Here is a 24,295-nt window from a genome sequence, read left to right on the forward strand (position 1 = left end):
CAAAATAGTGTTACTCCTTCACCAAATATAGTGTTATAGAGCAGCTTAGTAAAACATATTAGGTTAGAATAAAATAACCAGGGGTCTTCAACCAGCCGCACGTGGCACTTCGAGGAAACGGATGCGACCCTTACACGAAATAATGAATCCGCTTTTATGTGGCTTCCTCACTGCACAATGTCAACAAAACCGTGCGCCCCTCATCATACATTTGACCATCAAATGTGGCAGATTTGTGTAGGAAGGTTGACGACCACTGCGGCATTAGATGATTGTGGAAAAAAAATACACAAAAAACCCGCACATAGAGAGAAGTTTACAACTTGGACCATTTACAAACTCACAAGTAACCCGCACATAGAGAGGAGCCTACAACTTGGACCATTTACAAAGTCACAAGTAACCCGCACATAGAGAGGAGCCTACAACTTGGACCATTTACAAAGTCACAAGTAACCCGCACATAGAGAGGAGCCTACAACTTGGACCATTTACAAAGTCACAAGTAACCCGCACATAGAGAGGAGCCTACAACTTGGACCATTTACAAAGTCACAATTAACCCGCACATAGAGAGGAGCCTACAACTTGGACCATTTACAAAATCACAAGTCTAAGTCGGACCGAATCGTCGTCGTAAGCTCCTCTCTCTTATGTGCGGGTTATTTATGTATTGTTTCAGTCACGGTATTGTACCTTTTTGTTCTTTGCAAAAAGAAATTCCCCCGAAAATCTTCATAGCATAAACTCCATTTTCTACGCATCTCTCCTTCTCTTTGGGTACAAACTGCATGTGGCAATATGTTTATGTCTCAGCAGGGAATGAGGGGGAAGGAGCAGGGAATGCCAGGGAGCATCCTGAGTGATTTATAAGGTCAGGGATCATGGTGGTTGAAACAAGGGGAATACCTACACTACTCTTATGTTACATCTCCGCCTCCTTCCTTAGTAATAATAATATTAATAATAATAATAATAATAATAATAATAATAATAATAATAATGATGATAATAGTAATAATATTAACTAATAATACTAATAATAGTAGTAACAATAAGAGTACTAGTAGCACTCATAATAGTAATAATAAATAATAATGATAAAATAAATAATAATAATAATAATAATAATAATAATAATAATAATATAATGTCAAAATATTAGACAGAAATTTACAACAGTCTGAAAGCCTATACTGTATACAACATTTTGGAAAAAAAGAAATGTTTGTGGGGAAGCTGAACTGGGAAGGTTCATGCAGATCCGGAGGAGTGGAAGGTATAATCAATTTTGATACAGGGAAGGAGAGGGGGCAGCTCTAGTTCTATGAATCAAGAGTCTTTCAAGAGTATGAAGGTAGGTGTTACAAAGAGCCATTCCTCCCTAACCACAAGCTAGTAACGGCCAAGATATAAAGCTGGGGTTGAACATAAGAACATAAGAAAGGAGGAACAATGCAGCAGGTCTGTTGGCCCATACTAGGCAGGTCCTTTACAATTCATCCCACTAACATAAGAACATAAATAAGAACATAACATAAACTTGATGCTTTGTTCGCTCAGTTGGGACGGTCACTGGGGCTTCCGTCAAGCTGTCAGTAGCGGAGTACAGGAGGACTCCACTTTGCTTTACAACATTTCTCTAATACAGCGGTTTTCAATTATACATTTTCTTCATCTATTCATACTTCATAGAATATATTCATCACTCACTATAAGCTAAGCACGAAAATATTTTAAGGTAAGTAATGTATGTACTGTATATGCATTTTTTAGGCCTAAATATGTGATAGTATAAATATGTTATCAGGCTTTTATATGCATTTGAGTGAAAAAAAAACTATGATTCACTTTACAGCAGTAGCCCAGAACCTGACCCGCTGTATAAGCGGGGCACTACGGTAGCCCAGAACCTGACCCGCTGTATAAGCGGGGCACTACGGTAGCCCAGAACCTAACCTGTTGTATAAGCGGGGCCCTACAGTAGCCCAGAACCTAACCTGTTGTATAAGTGGGGCCCTACAGTAGCCCAGAAACTGTCCTACTATATAAGCAGGGCCCTACGGTAGCCCAGAACCTGACCTGCTGTATAAGTGGGGCCCTACAGTAGCCCAGAAACTGTCCTACTATATAAGCAGGGCCCGACAGTAGCCCAGAACCTGACCTGCTGTATAAGGGCCCTACAGTAGCCCAGAACCTAACCTGTTGTATAAGCAGGGCCCTTCAGTAGCCCAGAACCTGACCTGCTGTATAAGCAGGGCCCTACAGTAGCCCAGAACCTAACCTGCTGTATAAGCGGGGCCCTACAGTAGCCCAGAAACTGTCCTACTATATAAGCAGGGCCCTACGGTAGCCCAGAACCTGACCTGCTGTATAAGCAGGGCCCTACAGTACCCCAGAACCTAACCTGTTGTATAAGCAGGGCCCTACAGTGGCCCAGAACCTGACCTGCTGTATAAGCAGGGCCCTACAGTAGCCCAGAACCTAACCTGTTGTATAAGCAGGGCCCTTCAGTAGCCCAGAACCTGACCTGCTGTATAAGCAGGGCCCTACAGTAGCCCAGAACCTAACCTGCTGTATAAGCGGGGCCCTACAGTAGCCCAGAAACTGTCCTACTATATAAGCAGGGCCCTACGGTAGCCCAGAACCTGACCTGCTGTATAAGCAGGGCCCTACAGTAGCCCAGAACCTGACCTGCTGTATAAGCAGGGCCCTACAGTAGCCCAGAACCTAACCTGCTGTATAAGCAGGGTCCTACAGTAGCCCAGAACCTAACTTGTTGTATAAGCAGGGCTCTACAGTAGCCCAGAACCTGACCTGCTGTATAAGCAGGACCCTACAATAGCCCAGAACCTGTCCTATTATATAAGCAGGGCCCTACGGTAGCCCAGAACCTAACCTGTTGTATAAGCAGGACCCTACAGTAGCCCAGAACCTAACCTGTTGTATAAGCAGGGCCCTACAGTAGCCCAGAACCTGACCTGCTGTATAAGCAGGGCCCTACAGTAGCCCAGAACCTAACCTGCTGTATAAGCAGGGTCCTACAGTAGCCCAGAACCTAACTTGTTGTATAAGCAGGGCTCTACAGTAGCCCAGAACCTGACCTGCTGTATAAGCAGGACCCTACAATAGCCCAGAACCTGTCCTATTATATAAGCAGGGCCCTACGGTAGCCCAGAACCTAACCTGTTGTATAAGCAGGACCCTACAGTAGCCCAGAACCTAACCTGTTGTATAAGCAGGGCCCTACAGTAGCCCAGAACCTGACCTGCTGTATAAGCAGGGTCCTACAGTAGCCCAGAACCTAACCTGCTGTATAAGCAGGGTCCTACAGTAGCCCAGAACCTAACCTGTTGTATAAGCAGGGCTCTACAGTAGCCCAGAACCTGACCTGCTGTATAAGCAGGACCCTACAATAGCCCAGAACCTGTCCTATTATATAAGCAGGGCCCTACGGTAGCCCAGAACCTAACCTGTTGTATAAGCAGGACCCTACAGTAGCCCAGAACCTAACCTGTTGTATAAGCAGGGCCCTACAGTAGCCCAGAACCTGTCCTACTATATAAGCAGGGCCCTATGGTAGCCCAGAACCTAACCTGTTGTATAAGCAGGACCCTACAGTAGCCCAGAACCTAACCTGTTGTATAAGCAGGACCCTACAGTAGCCCAGAACCTAACCTCCTGTATAAGCAGGACCCTACAGTAGCCCAGAACCTAACCTGCTGTATAAGCAGGGCCCTACAGTAGCCCAGAACTTAACCTGCTGTATAAGCAGGGCCCTACAGTAGCCCAGAAACACCTGCTGTATAAGCAGGACCCTACAGTAGCCCAGAACCTAACCTTGCTGTATAAGCATGGCCCTACAGTAGCCCAGAACCTAACCTGCTGTATAAGCAGGGCCCTACAGTAGCCCAGAACCTAACCTGCTGTATAAGCAGGGGCCCTACAGTAGCCCAGAACCTAACCTGCTGTATAAGCAGGGGCCCTACAGTAGCCCAGAACCTAACCTGCTGTATAAGCAGGACCCTACAATAGCCCAGAAACTGTCCTGCTGTAAAAGCAGGGCCCTACAGTAACTCAGAACCTGACCTGCTGTATAAGCAGGGCCCTACAGTAGCCCAGAACCTGACCTGCTGTATAAGCAGGGCCCTACAGTAGCCCAGAACCTGACCTGCTGTATAAGCAGGGCCCTACAGTAGCCCAGAACCTGACCTGCTGTATAAGCAGGGCCTGCCTGTATAATGAATATATATTTACTGGGAATCCTAAATCCATACACACACGATATATACACCGAGAGGTGTATTTCTCTCAGTGTACATATACTGAGCTTACTTTAATCGTTATTTTAAGGATTAATGTGTTGTTGTTTGGTGGTGATAAGGTCAGGTGCAGTTTTAATGATCCTAATGTGGTCGATACAGGTTTAAACCTCATTAACCATCTAAATCCATTAGGGTCATACAACGCCAGTATTGGGAATCAAATAGGCTTGATTCAGGGAAATGGAGAGTCAGTCCTAGGACTGAAAAAAAATCCACTCGTGGCGAAACGTGTCTTCTATGAGGCCTGGTCACAGACCGGGCCGCGGGGGCGTTGACCCCCCGAAATTCTCTCCAGGTATACTCCAGGTAATGGTCTGAACTGTAAATAGGTGCATTTTTCCACATCTTGTCGGTATCACCATATCATTTTTCGGTCCAAGGAGCTCAGGAATATATTCCTTGAAAGAGGACTTACTTAACTGACGCGCAAGATAAATGTTACCCTTTCCTTGCTTCCGATACTTTCGTTCATGTCTCAATAGTGTCTTGATTCTAAGCTCTAATTTAAGAAATTGGAGCTACCCTTCATTTCTTGGATTAAGCCTGATTACCTCCCATGCCACAGTTATGTATGACCTTTTCTCGTTTAGCGTTTACTGGTAAATAACAGTAAGAATATGGATACTCTCGGCTGAAGGGTCCACACGGCTCTAAGACCGTGTAAACCTTTTAGCCAACATCACGAAGAGTAGTTTGTGTACTGTATCAGTTTGTGCCGAATGATTATCTCTTTATTATATATTAAACAAAAGCAGCTGTACACAAGTAACCCACACATAGGAGGGGGAAACTTACGACGACGTTTCGTGGTAGTGACTAAATGGTTCAAGTCGGACCGAAACGTCGGCGTAAGCTTCTCTCTTCTATGTGCGGGTTATTTGTGTATTGTTCCGGTCATAGTATTGTACCTTTTTGTTATTTAAAAGCAGCACGTCGAATTGCGTGCAGCCAGCACTAACAGTCTGACTGACCAGGCTATCAACCAAGCTTGAAGCCAGCTGTACAACAGATGCCAGTTCTTTTAATTGGGGAGCGAATATACTGTATACATTGCTTCCCACTCTCACGAGGAGTCGTTTCGGAGGGTAAATTTGGCACCCGTCCCTCTAACTTATTTCACGTATTATGCTACATTTTTTCTCCTGTGCTTCGTGGAGAAGAATTTAGAATGTGGATTCTAAAATAGTGTCAAGTTTTTGATGGAACACGCTAATTAAACGAGATATTTCAAGTGAAGTCTGAATGAAGCTGAGCGGATATCCCATCTGGGTTATCCTAGAGGGATTGGGAAGGAGTGAAGGGGAGGGGAGGAGTGAGGGGGAGGAGAGAGTGGGATGTGAGGTGGAGGGGGTGATGTGTGGAGATGGAACGATGTTGGAGGGGGGTGATGTGTGGAGATGGAGCGATGTTGAAGGGGGGTGATGTGTGGAGATGGAGCGATGTTGGAGGGGAGTGATGTGTGGAGATGGTACGATGTTGGAGGGGAGTGATGTGTGGAGATGGAACGATGTTGGAGGGGAGTGATGTGTGGAGATGGAGCGATGTTGGAGGGGAGTGATGTGTGGAGATGGTACGATGTTGGAGGGGGGTGATGTGTGGAGATGGAACGATGTTGGAGGGGAGTGATGTGTGGAGATGGAACGATGTTGGAGGGGAGTGATGTGTGGAGATGGTACGATGTTGGAGGGGAGTGATGTGTGGAGATGGAACGATGTTGGAGGGGGGTGATGTGTGGAGATGGAGCGATGTTGGAGGGGAGTGATGTGTGGAGATGGAACGATGTTGGAGGTGAGTGATGTGTGGAGATGGAACGATGTTGGAGGGGAGTGATGTGTGGAGATGGAACGATGTTGGAGGGGAGTGATGTGTGGAGATGGAACGATGTTGGAGGTGAGTGATGTGTGGAGATGGGACGATGTTGGAGGGGAGTGATGTGTGGAGATGGAACGATGTTGGAGGGGGGTGATGTGTGGAGATGGAGCGATGTTGGAGGTGAGTGATGTGTGGAGATGGAACGATGTTGGAGGTGAGTGATGTGTGGAGATGGAACGATGTTGGAGGGGAGTGATGTGTGGAGATGGAACGATGTTGGAGGGGGGTGATGTGTGGAGATGGAGCGATGTTGGAGGGGAGTGATGTGTGGAGATGGAACGATGTTGGAGGGGAGTGATGTGTGGAGATGGAACGATGTTGGAGGGGAGTGATGTGTGGAGATGGAACGATGTTGGAGGGGGGTGATGTATGGAGATGGAACGATGTTGGAGGGGGGTGATGTATGGAGATGGAACGATGTTGGAGGGGGGTGATGTGTGGAGATGGAGCGATGTTGGAGGGGAGTGATGTGTGGAGATGGAACGATGTTGGAGGGGAGTGATGTGTGGAGATGGAACGATGTTGGAGGGGAGTGATGTGTGGAGATGGAACGATGTTGGAGGGGGGTGATGTATGGAGATGGAACGATGTTGGAGGGGGGTGATGTGAGGAGATGGAGCGATGCTAGTTGGAGAGGGGGTGATGTAATAAGGGGGGGGGGAAGGGTAATGATGTAGTTCACACCTGTTCACACAGGTAGCTGCTTCAACATCATCATCCGGTGGTGGACCAGCGGAAACACCTGACCGCACAACATACTCATCATTAACACAAAAAACTAGATCCACAATACAAAGAATCTACAAAATTTTCTCTTTACCTACAGCAATCCTGTAAAACTCAAACACACGATTAAGCATCTAAATGATCACTTCTTGCATTCTAAACGTGAGTCTGAGGAGTTTTGAAGATTTCCAATTTCGTAACGCTACGCGCGTGGTTCCCATCTCACACGCTGCCATATTCATATTTTTTTGCTCCGTTTAAGTAATAAATATTCGTCAGAGATATGTCACAATTCGAGGCGAAAACAGGAAAGTGGTGAGACCTCAGGTACAGATTGAAATGTACCGTCAAAATTTTGTTTTTGATTTTGTCTCAGTGTGGGTTATTTATATATATATATATATATATATATATATATATATATATATATATATATATATATATATATATATATATATATATATATATATATATATATATATATATATATATGTCGTGCAGAATAGGTAAAACTGGTCATTTAGCAAGAGATCGTTAAAAATTAAGTCCTTTCTAAAATTTTCTGTAATAAGTTTAAAGACACATTTTTTTTCATTTATGTTAATGTAAAAATTAATAATTTTGTACCACAGGAACCTTAGAAAACTTACCTAACCTTATTATAACAAGCGCAATTTAATTTAGCCTAGCCCAACTAAATATATTTTAGATAGGTTTACAATCATTTAATAATAAAAAAACACAATGAAATATATTTTTTTTCGTTACGTTCAGAATGATTTTTGCCAAATTACTTCATACACAAATTTTCGCTTGTCTTATTCGGCAAGAAGAGCGTTGCTATTTAAACCAAAATAGCAAGTTTTACCTCTTCGGCCTCAAACATTTTTTCTTATACAACATTAAAGGAATGAAACGGATTGCCTGAACATGTTAATTAAGGTCAATCTTAGCATGAACCAGTTCGGAAAGACAGCTACAACGTTCCTGATGAAGCTCCAGAAGTGGACGAATGTGATTTTTTGTATAGTTAGCAGTCATGTACCTATTATTGTAAGCTGATTTAAACCACGGTAAGGGTGGGGATGGAACTCGCGGCTGGTGAGTCGTAAAACTCCAGACCAGTGTGTTAGCCACCGGGCCAGCTGGTTACAATCAAATTCATTCAACTAGGTATATTTATACACCATAGAAAGGTTAACACAGGCACCACTGTGACCACAAATACAAGTTTTTTACAGATGAATCTCCCGCCAGCGTGGCCGAGACGAGCTCTAGCTCAAGTTCCCTCAAAGCCGTCATCATAACTCACGAAATCGTATTAACACGGTTGCAAACAAACCACGGTACGGGTACCCGTGGGGAGGAGTAGGAGGAAGGAATTGGAGAGAGGTAGGAATGGGAAGGGAAAGGATAGAGAAAGGAAGGGAGGGAAGAAGAGAGAGAGAGAGAGAGAGAGAGAGAGAGAGAGAGAGAGAGAGAGAGGGGGGGGGAACTGACGTAAGAGGAGAGAAGAAAGGACAGCATCAGTGTGGACTAACAACACTAGATGCCGAGTGTGGGAATGTGATCTCCGACAACTTCCACCCTTCAGTAATTCTCACAGCCTTTTGCAACACACACACACACACACACACACACGCACAGTGGAGGCAGGAACCATACATAGCTTTAAGAAGAGGTATGATAAAGCTCACGGAGCAAGAAGAGAGTGAACCTAGTAGCGACCAGTGAAGAGGCAGGGGCCATTAGCGATGACTCGACCCCTGCCACCACAATTACATAACTACACACACACACACCACTTTGAAAAATAAAAGTATGTTTACATAAACGTTAAGGGTAAGCTTCCCATTTCAAGATAAATACAAGACAAATCATAACATTTTGTAAACGAGATAGACATGAGTCAAGTGTGTATATTTATATTTCTCTTGTAAAGAAAACACTGTTACTGTGTTTTTCTTCCTGTAATTTAGGGAAGAAACTCAAGACTTATCGTCACAGAAGACAACACTCAATACCGAAGAATCCTGGAATCATCTCTGATCTCTATATCCGACAACTTCAACCAGAATAGTGGCTTCTATAACATAGCTGAACCACTTGCCAAGAAACTTCTTCATCGCTATCCCACATAAGAGCATAGGAATGGAAGAACACTACAGAAGGTCTGCTCACAAACTTATCCAATCTCCCTTCCAAGCTACTCCGTTATGGAAAACTGGAGGAGATAATAACTAGAACAGAGTATACTACTGACTCCGGCCATACAATAGAGCGGAAAAATAATGTAAGGGACCTGGGAGTAGTAATGTCTGAGAATCTCACTTTCAAGGATCACAACAGTGCCACGATCGCACGTGCAAAGAAAATGATAGGATGGATAATGAGAACGTTCAAAACGAGAGATGCCAAGCCAATGATGATCCTTTTCAAATCACTTGTTCTCTCTAGGCTGGAATACTGCTGTACATTAACATCTCCATTCAAAGCATGTGAAATCGCAGATCTAGAGAGTGTACAGAGATCCTTTACTGCACGTATAAGTTCTGTCAAGCACCTTAACTACTGGGAACGCTTGGAAGCACTTGACTTGTACTCGTTGGAACGCAGGAGGGAGAGATATATCATAATCTACACTTGGAAAATCTTGGAAGCAATGGTCCCAAATCTGCACACAGAAATCACTCCCTACGAAAGTAAAAGACTGGGCAGGCGATGCAAAATGCCCCCAATAAAAAGTAGGGGCGCCATTGGTACACTAAGGGAAAACACCATAAGTGTCCGGGGCCCAAAACTGTTCAACAGCCTCCCATCAAGCATTAGGTGAATTGCCAATAAACCCCTGGCTGCCTTCAAGAGAGAGCTGGACAGATACCTAAAGTCAGTGCCGGATCAGCCGGGCTGTGGCTCGTACGTTGGACTGCGTGTGGCCAGCAGTAACAGCCTAGTTGATCAGGCCCTGATCCATCGGGAGGCCTGGTCATGGACCGGGCCGCGGGGGCGTTGATCCCCGGAATAACCTCCAGGTAACCTCCAGGTACCCAAGATTTTAGACTCTATAACCCCACTCGGTAGATCATCAGATGCAGCATTCTCCACCTGACCTCAACATTCTGAACCTGACTATAAATACTTGCGTACCTTCCACCCCAGGTAGATCTGTTTGTGACTTGAAAAAGCCCACTGTGTGGGCGAAACGTTGTCAATAAAGGATCACATTATACTGCATATGTTTATATTTCCATCCGAGAGTCATTAAACTTCAGACCGACGCGTTAGCCACTGGACCAGATGGCTACAATGAGATTCATCCAACTAGGTATATTTATACACCATAGGAAGGTTAGCACAGGCACCACTGTGACCACAAATGCAAGTTTTTTACAGACGAATCTCCAGCTAGCGTGGCCGTGATGAACTCTAGCTCAAGTCCCCTCAAAGCCGTCAACATGATATAGAACTTCAATTAGCCAATGCCATCTAAACCTAACTTTAATAATTTAAAGTAGCTAGAGCAAGCTACATATTTTTTTTCATTCATATTTCAGGAGAATCTTAGCTTAGCTAAAACATTAAGTTTTATCATAACGGTAATATAGTTTGTCGTAGAATTTCAGAGTTTGAAACTAGCCAAAGATTAGTAGCTAAAAATAATACAGAATAACTTTCTGCTGACGGTTCTAGAAACAAACTAGAACCAACACTGATATTTCTTTACAAAAATAAGGTCACAACTAGTCCTATATTATGATATACCTGTACAAAATCCGTTCCGTGGGATGGAATATAACAGGGAAACACAAGCTGATAGTGCTTCCGTAAGGTATAAGGATACTGAAAAATATATTTGGATTAATATAGAGGGCCTTGTTTTTTGAGCTTAGCAATAGGCTATTTTGTAAAAATGCAATACAAACAGCTATATTTAGTCTGGAAAAAACTTTTTGATATAAAAAAAAAGCTTTCCCATTGCACGACCCTTTTAATGTTGTGGAGAAGCACTTTGGAAGTCACCTCAGTATTTACCATCTTTTCTTAAATAAAAAAATGAAAGACCTAGTTTCTGGGAGGAGGAGGAAGCTGGCTGGTGAGTGTGTTCCCGGGGGCGAGGAGTGAGGACCCTCTTACACAACACAGCCACGGGAAGTACAACATCCAGCCTGGGACCCATACCATTTACATTCATCTAGTTTATTTGTCTTGACTGCACATGTGACATTTGTGTGTGAGTGTGTGTGCTCACCTAATTGTGGGTGCAGGGGTCGATTCACAGCTTCTAGCCCCTCCTCTTCACTGTTCGTTACTAGGTCACTCTTCCTGCTCCATGAGCATTATCATACCTCTTCTTATTCTTAAAGCTATGTATGGAGCCTGTCTCCATTACATTACTTCCCAGACCATTCCACTTCCCGACAACTCTGTGACTGAAGAAATATTTCCTAACATCCCTGTGATTCATTTGAGTCTTCAACTTCCAATAGTGACCCCTGTGTGTGTGTGAGAGAGAGAGAGAGAGAAAGAGAGATTACCCAGTTAAATTTGTGTGGATTTTGAAGGTCCAAGTCTTGGGTCAGCCTCTTAACCTTCTGTTGACTGACTTGATCTGTTCCTATCATGTATGTCGTGTTCTGATACACTCATGTTTGCTTTAGAAGCTGTGTACCCTCGTAGCCTCACTCTGGTGTTTCTCATAGTGTGTAATCACTCGGGGGTCCAGTTTCTGGCCCCACCTCTCTTTTCCTTAGGTGGATTGGGCCCTATTATATTTAAATTTTAAACCAAACAGACATCCATTCTAGGTATAAGCTAAGGTATCTGCACATTGAACTCTACCCGTGAATCTACAAAAAATGTGAAGATATTGGCCTCCAGTATCTTCATCTATCTTGGTCCACTTTTCAGGTTCCCTTAATAATAATACTATAGTGATGTTTCCGAACATCATTGTTTCATCTAGGTATTTTAGTATACTAATATTTCCCCTTGTTGTGGCTTCTTTACTGTCACTTTGTGCACTCTGGAGATGTCCTAAGAACTGGGTACATCGCCCTTACATCTGCCTTGCCTTTCCGCTCTTCCAGTGACTTTTGGTGTTCCAAACCTTTTCCTCGAAGCTCATAGCCCTCAGCCTCAGGACTATCAGGACTAGTGTGCTAACGTCTGGATTTTCTTGAGTTACTGTATGTGTTTGAGGAGGTGCAGGCTTCATACTGATGAGGTGTACTCGAAAGACTGGTCTGAAGAACGTGATCTATAGTGTCATCAACAGCTTCTTTAGGTTTCTAAAGGATAGTAAGAGCATTTGCAAGAAAAAAAAAGGGTTTATATGTCTCTCAGAAGAGAGATCTGGTGTTATACGTATATGCAGATCCTCTGTACCATACCTGGCTTAATTCTCTCTTTCAGTCAATACTCTATTACTTATTAGGATCGAAATCCAGCAACCATCTTTCTGAACTATTCCTCTGATGTTCGTCGAAATTATCCTTAAAATTTCTCGCCAGTTTTCCATTCATCCTCTATAATCAATGTTGCATCATCAGCTGTGTATGTGTGTGTGTACGTTTTTATTTAATTAAGTACGAAAGTTGTCTATTCGATCTATTTACCCTTCAGTCAGGGAAAGATCGATATGTTAATGGTAAATTGTTAATCTGCTATGGGTCATATAGCGCCTGGGAAGTGCGAGGTCGTTTGATTTTATATAATGAAGGGGAAAGTAGTTAGCACTGGTCCCCTTGAGGGTCCGTGCCTAATAGATTAGTTGGTGACCTTGCCCACAAGTGTTTATGAATTTTGTTCATATTCTCATGAATATTACGTGCTACATTGTCAAAAATCTCAAAATGTAAATATATTCATGTCTTTTGACCCATATCACTTACATTAAAAAAAAGATTCGTAGTAATAATTATCATTAATAGTGTAATGGAATTATGCAAAACATTCATTCATGGAACGAAAAAAAAAGTGTAAAATCCATTCGTGAAGTTTGAAACAGCTGGTGGAAATACAAACTAGGCTAACATCACCAAAAATCTTCAGTATTACTTATTGTGGCTGATTGTCATCAAAAAATTATCTTCATATAGCTTATCAAATGGAATTTGAGGCGTTTCCTCCAGTATTTTGCCATAATCTCGCCAGATATTACATCAAAAGAAGACTAAACGAGACACGTACCACAAATGATTTCCCAGAGCACATGAGACGATAACTTGGATCACCTCCGATAACTTTTCGAGATAAATGTTAATGAGAGCCAGGGAAGTATAGGCTGTCACTCCCGTCCCTCCTGGCTGACTTACCTCACCTTTGTCGCCCTTGGTCGGCTAAAATTCAAGCCCAATTACTTAGTATTCCAATATGCACGGCTGCAGTAGTGAAGCGTAGTGTTGGAAAGTTAGTGGTCATCTTACCTATCATTGGAGCCTATAGCGATGCGTTGGATCTTATCAATAATAACCTGATAGCGAGATTAGGACAGATAAGCTGGGTGGCAGTTACCTCAGTGCTGTGGACACGTGTAGCTAGTCTTCAGGTACTGTGAATAGGCAGCAGTGAACGCTAATTTATGAACTGCTCCATGGGAATTTGTTGAGATTAGTTCCAGATAAATACCCCAAGGCAGTATAGGTGGCACTTTACATGGAACTCTAATCCTTCGTAAAGGAATATAATATTACACTAATGTGTTAAGTTTAACGGTCTTATTAATAACAATCTTTATTTCTACAAGTACATGTATATCTCGTGCCTAATAGGTAAAACTTGCGATTTTGGCTTAAAAAGCAATGCTCTTCTTGCCGAATAAGGCAAGCGAAAATTTGTGTATGCAATATTTCGCAAAAATCATTCTGGAACCTAACGAGGAAAAAAAAATAACGATTAGGCTAAATAAAATTGAGCTTGTTATAATAAGGTTAGGTAAGTTTTCTAAGGTGCTTTTGGTACAAAATTATTAATTTTTACATTAACATAAATGAAAAAATATATCTTTAAACGTATAAGAGAAAATTTTAGAAAGGACTTAATTTTAAATGAGTCTATGTTAAGTGACCAATTTTACCTATTCGGTACGACATATACAGGTCTAGCTGACATCAGTGATATACTACTACATAGAAAGTCCCTTGTTATGCAGAGCATTTTGTGAAATTAGGTCAATTTTGTCCCCAGGATGCAACCCACAACAGTCGACTAACACCCAGGTACCAATTTTACTGATAGGTAAACAGGGACAGCAGGTGTCTTTAGGAAACACGTCCTAATGTTTCCAGCCGTACCGGGGATAGAACCCCGGTTCTCAGTGTGTGAACTGAGTGCGCTATGGGACACTATAGTCGCTAATGACTCAAGAAATCGTAATGACACGATTGCAAACAAACCATACCCCCGGCCGGGATTGAACCCGCGGTCATAGTCTCAAAACTCCAGCCCGTCGCGTTAGCCACTAGACCAGCTAGCCACAATAAGATACATCCAACTAGGTATATTTCTACACCATAGGAAGGTTAGCACAGGCACCACTGTGACCACAAATGCAAGGTTTTACAGACGAATCTCCAGCTAGCGTGGCCGTGACGAACTCTAGCTCAAGTCCCTTCACTGCCGTCAACATGACTCTATGGAGACTCTATGACCGCGGGTTCAATCCCGGCCGGGGGTATGGATAGTCGCTAATGCTACATTTCGCCTGTTCACTATCATTAAAGAATAATTTTTCCTTACACTAGGGATTAAAATAAACTCTCACTGTATATTCATTGATATATACACATCTTGGTGTTATTCCCTGACATATATACACTTTTAGGTGTATATTCACAGAAAAAATATACAACTGGGTATATATTCACTGAAAAATGTGCAACTGCTGATATATATTCACTAATATACACCTCTATATATACACAACTCGATGAACATACACTGAGTACACATACAGTTCTCGGTGTACATAGGTTAGGTTAGGTAAGGATCGTCAGGAAACAGAACAAGTGTTTCCTGACGCGGGTCTTACATAATGACCCGCCGTTGGAGCTTTTGGTCACATGGCCGAGGCCTTCCACTGGCTTACCGGCCCATCCCTTTAAAAACTATGGTCATAGTTATTATAATTTTTTCTCGGTGTATATATACACACGGTGTATTTATACTAATATATATACACCTCTCGGTTTATATACACTGTGCCAATCTCAAAGAGATGAAAGCGAGTCATATAAAAGTATGATAAGCAGTTTGATGTATAATACTCTCTGGACCAGGCAAGCACCAGACGAGCCTGGCCCATGGCCGGGCTCAGAGAGTAGAGAAACTCTCGAAACTCTTCAAAGGTATATCAAAGGTATTAAAAAAATTAGGACTGGGCTACTGTTGGTGTGGCTACTGTTAAGTATTACCTGGAGTTTACCTGGGGAGGGTTTCGGTGGTCAGCGCCCCCGCGGCTCGGTCTGAGACCAACAGATATAGTTTTATGATTACTGCTTAATATTTTTCAATGGTGTTACCCTCTGTATACATGTTGTATACAGGATGAAGGTGTGTACAGGATTTTGATTTCAGGGGTATGACAACACTGCCTTTTTTGAGTCGACCGGTTCACCCCGGGAAGAGAAGTATATTATATATATTATATATATTATATATATTATATATAAGTTGTCACGGAAGATTTATATTTCAGATATAACAAGAGATCACCACAAAACAGTATTATGTTTAAAGGAAATCAATGGAAATAAGTCACTCTGACTTTTTTGTGTTATCCCAGGTTCTGTACACATATGTTGCCATGATAATCTTTGTAACTGTATTTGTGTATACCTGAATAAACTTACGTGTTACGTATTATTTAACGTGATAGGCTGATTTTTTTTTTACAATACAACTGTAAACAATGTAAATGAAGATTTTTTAAAACTTTCGGCGTAAAACAGAAACAAAGACCAGGAATACTTAACAGAAATCATAGAATAAAGGAACCAACAAGCACAAATTTTAAGTGCAAATTAAAGCCTTGTAAAAAAAAGTTTGTTCTTTACACTTCATATTATCAGTGGTTTGATATCTATACAGATTATGATTTTATCATCAACAGCCGATAGCACTGTCTTGTACGAGTTGCAGGTGTAACGTGTATCTCTGTAAAGCCTATATATATATATATATATATATATATATATATATATATATATATATATATATATATATATATATATATATATATATATATATATTTTTATATATTATAGGGAAGTACCACCTCTATAGCTGGACTGGGGACCCTCATCCTCAGAGAAGACAATAAACGTACCTCAGGGAAAACTCGCACAATGTATCAAAGATCATGAATTTCCTCCAGCTCCTCCGAGGCTGGACGTGAGCCAAGTATGCAGCAAGCATTTCCCCTCTGGATGACGACGCTGAGGCGCTGGAACATGAAAGTGGCTGCCCTTGGGTCCCTGGTGGTGTCGATGAGTCTGGAACCCAATTCTTTAAGGAAACGTGTGGCATTTTTTCCCCATGATCCCAAGGTCTCTGATCCCACTGGGACAAATTGATACTGTTGGCTAATGTCCCTGTACTTGCTGATCTTGTACTCCTCCCTGTGGTCAGCAGCTCCTCCCTGTCGCCCCACACTGTGATGGATATAGGTGTCAGCCAGTGTGGACACACAGGTATAGTCCCATGCTAAGAGCTTGCCATTCTTCCAAGGATAGATGGTGATCCCGTCGGGGCGGTTTGCTGGGTTGTGGGTATTGTTTGCTGCAAGGGATCGTGGCTCCCTCTCGGCAGGGCATCCAGCTGTAGCAAGGGTTCTCTTAATGATGTCGTTGACCTCATTGTGTCTTGCATGCCAGCCCTTGGTTTTGGAACAGTTAAGACCATGTAGACCGTATTGGTCTGCTTGCACTTCGCCGCAAATACACATATATTCTGTGTGAATTGGGGCAGCAAGGCGCAGAGCCACTGCAATACGGAGGGTCTTAGGGTCGAGTCGCGTTCCCATTGCCGATATGGGAACTGTTTGGAGGAAGTCCCCGGAGTGAGGTACACTCACAGCCTGGAGACGGGCAATCTCCCTATCTGATGTTGCAGCCCTGAGAATGTTGGCAAGCACCTTTTCAGCAATTGGGCCATCCCAGCTTGACTGTTTGTGAGCCAGTGCTGCACTATATATATATATATATATATATATATATATATATATATATATATATATATATATATATATATATATATTGAAGAAGAGATACGATAAAACGCAGGGAGAGAGTGAACTTAGTAGCGACCAGCGAAGCGGCGGGGCCAGGAGCTGTAAATCGACCCCCACAACCACAAATAGGTGAGTACAGACACACACACACACACACACACACACACACACACACACACACACACACACACAAACAAACAAACAAACAAACAAACATACACACACAAACAAACAAACACACGCAAACAAACACAAACACAAACAAACACAAACACACACGCAAACAAACACACACGTAAACAAACACACAAACACACACAACAGCCAGGGGGGGACACTTGCACCAACCAGCCTAGACAAACCTCTCTCACTACGCCTCTATTCTCGTTCATTTATATCTACTTATGTTCTTCAGTATCTACTCTCTAATTATATATTATAAAACTAGTTTAGGTTTAAGAAATTCTTTTCGTTTTAATACATAAAAAACTATCCTAACTTTCACTGATTTGTATTCCTTTTCCTTACCATTGTGTCTAATTCTGTAATTTAACAAATATTTATATTCATGTGTAGATGAAATTCCTCGTATCAAAAGCCCTTCACCATCTCCAGGTCCATCTCCAAGTCCATCTCCAAGTCCATCTCCAAGTCCATCTCCAAGTCCACCTCCAAGTTCCATTCCTTTGAAGAGTACATCATTCAAAGGTAATATGTATTATATTAGCCCCCCTGTTATTCGATCATTATTAATTCCCTTGATCCCAAGACCTCACCAGTAGTTATCCTCAACAACTCCATCCAACAGGAAGCGTCCTGACGAGGTTGTTAAGTGAGCAAGATGGATCGGTTTGTGCTGTCACATACACAGAACGTCTGTTAAGTGAGCAAGATGGTTCGGTTTGTGCTGTCACATGCACAGAACGGCTGTTAAGTGAGCAAGATGGTTCGGTTTGTGCTGTCACATGCACAGAACGTCTGTTAAGTGAGCAAGATGGTTCGGTTTGTGCTGTCACATGCACAGAACGTCTGTTAAGTGAGCAAGATGGTTCGGTTTGTGCTGTCACATGCACAAAACGGCTGTTAAGTGAGCAAGATGGTTCGGTTTGTGCTGTCACATGCACAGAACGTCTGTTAAGTGAGCAAGATGGATCGGTTTGTGCTGTCACATGCACAGAACGTCTGTTAAGTGAGCAAGATGGATCGGTTTGTGCTGTCACATGCACAGAACGTCTGTTAAGTGAGCAAGATGGTTCGGTTTGTGCTGTCACATGCACAAAACGGCTGTTAAGTGAGCAAGATGGTTCGGTTTGTGCTGTCACATGCACAAAACGGCTGTTAAGTGAGCAAGATGGTTCGGTTTGTGCTGTCACATGCACAAAACGGCTGTTAAGTGAGCAAGATGGTTCGGTTTGTGCTGTCACATGCACAAAACGGCTGTTAAGTGAGCAAGATGGTTCGGTTTGTGCTGTCACATGCACAGAACGGCTGTTAAGTGAGCAAAATGGTTCGGTTTGTGCTGTCACATGCACAGAACGCCAGGTTAGTAGTGGTATTAATATTGTTATCTCTGCTACCTTGATTTTCACTGATAACCATAGATAATAAACACCCATTAACAGCTAACCTCATTAGACCGACTCTAAGACCATGGAGCAAGTGTTAACTTCCATGTATACACATACATGGTAGAAGTGGAATATTTAAATGGCTTTAGGAAGAAATCCAAATATTTTTCCTCGAAGCCTTTTTATCCACTTCTCCGAGGCTGTGGGTCCCACAATTTACACTAGAAGTGCCCCTCAAGGAAGGTTCCTTGGCGTTGATGAGGGGCTCTTGATCTAGGGAATTGCATCTGTGCTCCGGTTCCCCGTCTTGAATCTGAATACCTTCCACATCCCCCCCCCCACAGGCGCTGCATAATCCTACGAGTTTAGCGCTCCCTCTATAATAACAATGCACTAGAGGTGGACCCAATTACATACACACAAACACACACACACATATTATATACACACACATAAGTGGAGAGGCATCTTTGAGAAAGTTGCTACGGGAGTTATCACTGTCTCCTTCATCCGTTGATACACAATCTGTCTCTAGATAGAGTAAGTGTGTCTTCAATGAAATTATCCAAAGTTTCCTCCCTCCTTTAAGTAATTTTTAAAGCTTTCCTTCCTCTGGAATGGGAATATAGTTGGTCTGCAATATGACTGGAAACAGGCCCTCTGAAATGCGAGTAGATGTCATGGAATAGGAGTAGGTCCCCTGGAATGGGAGTAGATGCTCCAGAATGGGAGTAGGTGCCCAGGAATGGGAGTAGGTGCCCTGGAATAGGAGTAGGTGCCCAGGAATGGGAGTAGGTGCCCTGGAATAGGAGTAGGTGCCCTGGAATGGGAGTAGTGTCCTGGAATGGGAGTAGGTACCCTGGAATGGGAGAAAACGCTCTGGAATGAAACCAGATGACTTGGAATGGGAAGATACCCTGGAATGGGAATAGTTGGCCTGGAATTGGAATATATAATGAGTTTAATACAGTGGTGAGGAAGACACAAACAACTCGGCGGATGTTTGTCGTAGTTCCACGCTTTGTATTCTATTTTATTTCTTTATATTCTTTGTATGTTTTATTCTTTATATTCTGTATCTTTTTATTTCATATATTTAAATTCTTTATACATAAATAGCGTGTGATACTTCGTGTTTATCTTATAGTTTCCTCATTACTCATGACTATTGCTTCTTGACTCTCCTCTTCATCTTCTCGGAAGGATACTGGTATCTCCTTCCAGATAGACACAAAGATGGGAATGAATGGTGGACGAGATAATGAACTCGATTAACAGCCCAAATTACTGACACCAGACAGACAACATTGCTACCAGATAGCAAGCAGTGGGACACACACACATACATACACGTACAATCGTTGCTGCCTTCTCCCTTAGCCTTTTTCCTTTAGTTGTTGATTCTAATAAGCTTGCTTTAAATTCCAGTTACCGCGCTGTTCTTTTCTCTATAAAGTCGTGGCGCTTAATAGTAATAACCTTCAAAATCCCTGACTTCAGGGCTGAATACTAAACAAGGCGGTAATACTCACTTGGGTACATCGTAGTAGTGGAAATCCATGTTGAACATCTCCAGTGGCTGGTGTGGTCGGACGCCACTAAAGCCTTCCCTCTCCATCTCTGGGGTATACACCTGCAAATGAGTATTGATTACGTTAAAGGTATATAGTACCTACAGCTTGATGAATAAGACTCTTGTGCAACATTGGGGTATCTTGCTTGGAGAGATGTTTCGCTTGCACAGTAAGCCTTTTTCATTTTAATGATTGAAAAAGACTACTGTGTTTGGGAGTAGCGATAGAATGACGGGATTTAAAATGGTATATAACAATGACTTTGAAGTGTCTAGCTGCTTGAATTTGATTTTTATGTAAGGTGACCTTACAGAATAAAAAATATCACAGTCCTGTGGCTGGAACAAATTACATTCAACTCGCAAACTGAAAATAAAGAGGACCACGTTTCGGTCCATCCTAGAAGACGTTTTCGTTCATCTTGAACCAATATAATGTCGCGAATGGATAGGAACATGATGGTAGGCAGTAGTTAGGTCTGAGGCAGTGAGAGACAAGTGGATGCCACGGGGTCAGGTCAAGTCATTTGTGTTATGAAGATAAGAGCATTGACAGTGTACTGAGGGAGTGTACTGAGGGAGGCCAGCACCAGCGGCAACATTTAACAATGTACTGAGAGAGGCAAACATCCATGTTAACAGTGTACTAAGAGATGGCAGCATCCGGGGCAACAAAGCTGGGACTAAGATTCATGATAGAGATGATGGCAGGTTCAACAAGACAGTCTCTCTCAAGGCCAGTACTGGACTTTTCCGCGTTAATGCATGACAGATGCAACATAACAGTACATATAAAAATTGAAGGTGAGGTGAAGGCAGACATGATCACGTAATGAATGATGTGTTCTGAAGATTTCTTAAAGTTTACCAAGAGGTTTGCTACGCTAAATATGCCCCTGGTTCTGTTCGATGGTACTGGAAAGTGTACACATTTGTACATCACGGCACCGCCGTCAAATTATCTGTGATTTTGAAACTTGCCTTGGCCTTTGAAATATAATTATATAGATCTGCGGATCAATAAATGGCCAAATGTTGAAGATGAAGTACATGCAGATATACATTTTATAAAAATACTGGAGTAGCCTAGTCAACAAATACTGGAGTAGCCTAGTCAACAAATACTGGAGTAGCCTAGTCAACACTTTAGTAATTATTTCAGCCTTTGTCCAGTCCATTAGATGTTATTATGTATTGTTCTTATGTGTTATTGTGGTGTCCTGTAGTCGTGTTGAAACGCGGGGTTAAATTGAGCAGTTATAGCAGGTGAAGATGACGTGGTTTGTAGGAGGGAGGGAGTAAACATTTCTGGGTTTATCACTTACGTGGTATGTATGTACAAGTGAGTTGTTAGTGCTCAAGTAGTGTGTTGTGTCCTGAGCAGTAAGAGGTGTCTCGGAACACCCAACAGTATGCTTATCAATCTGATAATCTTTGGCAAACAACAAACATGGTGAAGGGAGGGGATATGGGAGGGACGGAGAGGGGTAGAGGACAAAGGGAGAGGGGAGAGTGGGGACAAGTGGAGAGGGGAGAGGGAGAAGGAACAACGAAGAGCAACGCTTCACTATTCCCGACCTGAGACGAGTATAAACTTCATGGCTACCCTCACACTATGCTGTCATTATTAACCTCACTAGTACACCATGACCACTGCGGAAATACCACTGTCCCTATCATCATTAACACTCCCATGACTTTAACGTCACCACCGCACAAAAATCACTGCACCATCAATCACTACCATAGCACAGATTAGCACTCACAAACTAGCAGTTACACTTATGGAACAATTCTTGTGCTGTTGATAATACAGTACATGACAGCTACCATAGCCATGATTCTCATACCACCACCAACATGACATTACCATCACCACTACCACCACAATAATATTACCATCTCTGTCACCACAAAAGCACCAACATCACCATAATGTCATTACCATCATAAAAAATACCATCACACACCTCCACACATCACTGAATTTCTCTTTTTTCCATTACCTTTCAAGACAAGAGAGCACAGGACCAAGATTTATGTATCCTTGGCGTTATTCACTTCCTAGTACCATACCTCCCACTGCTGGTGTGTTGTCATGGATGAGACACCTTCGTTTATGAGACGATGGACGTCCTTGTTTTCAGATTATCGTCACTTCTCCACTCTCGTTCTGCTTCTCAGCGTGTTTTTTTTCATCCTTAACAACAAGACACGAGAATCACTCGCCCCAGGCAGGCAGACAAGCAGACACAGACAGGTGTCTGTTGTGGTCTGCGATCGAGGGTCAGGTAGACAGGGGGCACCCTGCATTCAGCCGACCACCACCACGGAGCCTCTCTACCTGCCCCGCCTGCCTGTCTGACCGCCTGTCTTATCTTCTCTATCACCGTCTTACACCCTCACCGACACTTCACCAGTGCCGTGTGGTAGTGCTCATAACGAGGTGCCTTGTCACTGCCTCAAGGTACTGCCACGATCACATGTGATTGAGCCGGTCGCAATATCTGCAGATCATATAAGTGATCCAGGGAACATCACGATACTTACGATCCTACGCTCTGAAGATCCTCTTTCAACACAGTTTCTACATTACGATCTTATTCACTCTCAGGCTTCTATTTTCCCCTCATTGCTTCTATTCTCCTATGAATCTTAGTATGGTGTTACAAACTCCTACGATCCAGAAATGCATTTATGTTTCACCTTTTCTAAGACAGTGGGGGGGGGATACAATACTCCTATGCTCTTCTGTCGTATCCTTCATAAATCCTACACCCTGTAGTTAGCTCGTCATGTACTTCTTCCAGTCATTCCCTACCTCCCCTCCATACCCATACACTCCAATACCAGACCTTCAGACGCCCCATAATCTCAGTAGACTCAAAGACTATAGACATCACCGCTCGTAGTACCTCACAGGATCCTGGGTCCCGAGGCCACCAGCATGGCGGTCATGAAGACATCAAAATTGCGTAAGAAGTGTGTGGGAGAGCTTGCTTACATATTAATAGAGTAGTTGACGAATGGAGTGAGTTCCAGGAGGAGGTTGAGAGTGCAAAACTATTGCAAAAGTTAATAGATCAGTGCAAATAGAAGGGACACCAGGAGAATAATTACAAATAGACAGTTATACACATTAGAATGAGCCCATTTCAGTGAGGTAATAGAAGAAATGAATGATAAGTTCCTTCGTGAATTCTAGAGGAGACATGATAGAAACCAAGAGTTGACGAGGACAGTAATAATATGGTGGTTAATTAGGTTTCAAGCCTGTCGACTACACGGGGTTCATTAAAGCTACATGTCACGTGTTCATCACCAGTCAAGAATATTTTAATACCTCAGATAAGGATTAAAGTAGACTTTCAGTGTATATACACTGAGATACACCTCTCAGTGTACATACACTGAGATACACCTCTCAGTGTACATACACTGAGATACACCTCTCAGTGTACATACACTGAGACATACACCTCTCAGTGTACATACACTGAGATACACCTCTCAGTGTACATACACTGAGACATACACCTCTCAGTGTACATACACTGAGATACACCTCTCAGTGTACATACACTGAGACACACCTCTCAGTGTACATACACTGAGACATACACCTCTCAGTGTACATACACTGAGACATACACCTTTCAGTGTACATACACTGAGACATACACCTCTCAGTGTACATACACTGAGACATACACCTCTCAGTGTACATACACTGAGACATACACCTCTCAGTGTACATACACTGAGACATACACCTCTCAGTGTACATACACTGAGACATACACCTCTCAGTGTACATACACTGAAAGACATACACCTCTCAGTGTACATATACTGAAAGACATACACCTCTCAGTGTACATACACTGAGATACACCTCTCAGTGTACATACACTGAGATACACCTCTCAGTGTACATACACTGAAAGACATACACCTCTCAGTGTACATACACTGAGATACACCTCTCAGTGTACATACACAG

At 42.7% G+C, this 24,295-nt stretch overlaps 2 protein-coding genes and 1 long non-coding RNA gene across 5 annotated transcripts in view; 1 reads left to right on the forward strand and 2 right to left on the reverse strand.

Moving 5' to 3' along the window:
- The window catches only part of LOC128704321 (uncharacterized), a 199,288-nt gene that overhangs the window by 153,045 nt on the left and 21,948 nt on the right, over positions 1-24,295 (forward strand). Inside the window, exon 2 of the long non-coding RNA XR_008409439.2 lies at positions 17,767-17,859. This is a non-coding gene — a long non-coding RNA (uncharacterized lncRNA). The remainder of the gene's footprint in view (positions 1-17,766; positions 17,860-24,295) is intronic.
- LOC128704320 (uncharacterized) overlaps positions 1-24,295 on the reverse strand; it is a 96,405-nt gene that overhangs the window by 30,886 nt on the left and 41,224 nt on the right. For all 3 annotated transcript variants that reach the window (XM_070103140.1, XM_070103141.1, XM_070103142.1), the window contains one exon: positions 20,252-20,352. In XM_070103140.1, coding sequence (XP_069959241.1) covers positions 20,252-20,352 — 101 coding nt within the window. The remainder of the gene's footprint in view (positions 1-20,251; positions 20,353-24,295) is intronic.
- Positions 11-16,251, reverse strand: LOC138855177 (mucin-1-like; the record flags this gene model as incomplete). Its single annotated transcript, XM_070102917.1, has 4 exons — positions 11-44; positions 6,002-6,294; positions 13,238-13,261; positions 16,204-16,251. Coding segments are annotated over 4 exons (399 nt in total), but the record flags the coding sequence as incomplete, so codon positions are not given.

This window comes from Cherax quadricarinatus, chromosome 84, assembly GCF_038502225.1.
Source record: "Cherax quadricarinatus isolate ZL_2023a chromosome 84, ASM3850222v1, whole genome shotgun sequence".
Classification (NCBI taxonomy): domain Eukaryota; kingdom Metazoa; phylum Arthropoda; class Malacostraca; order Decapoda; family Parastacidae; genus Cherax; species Cherax quadricarinatus.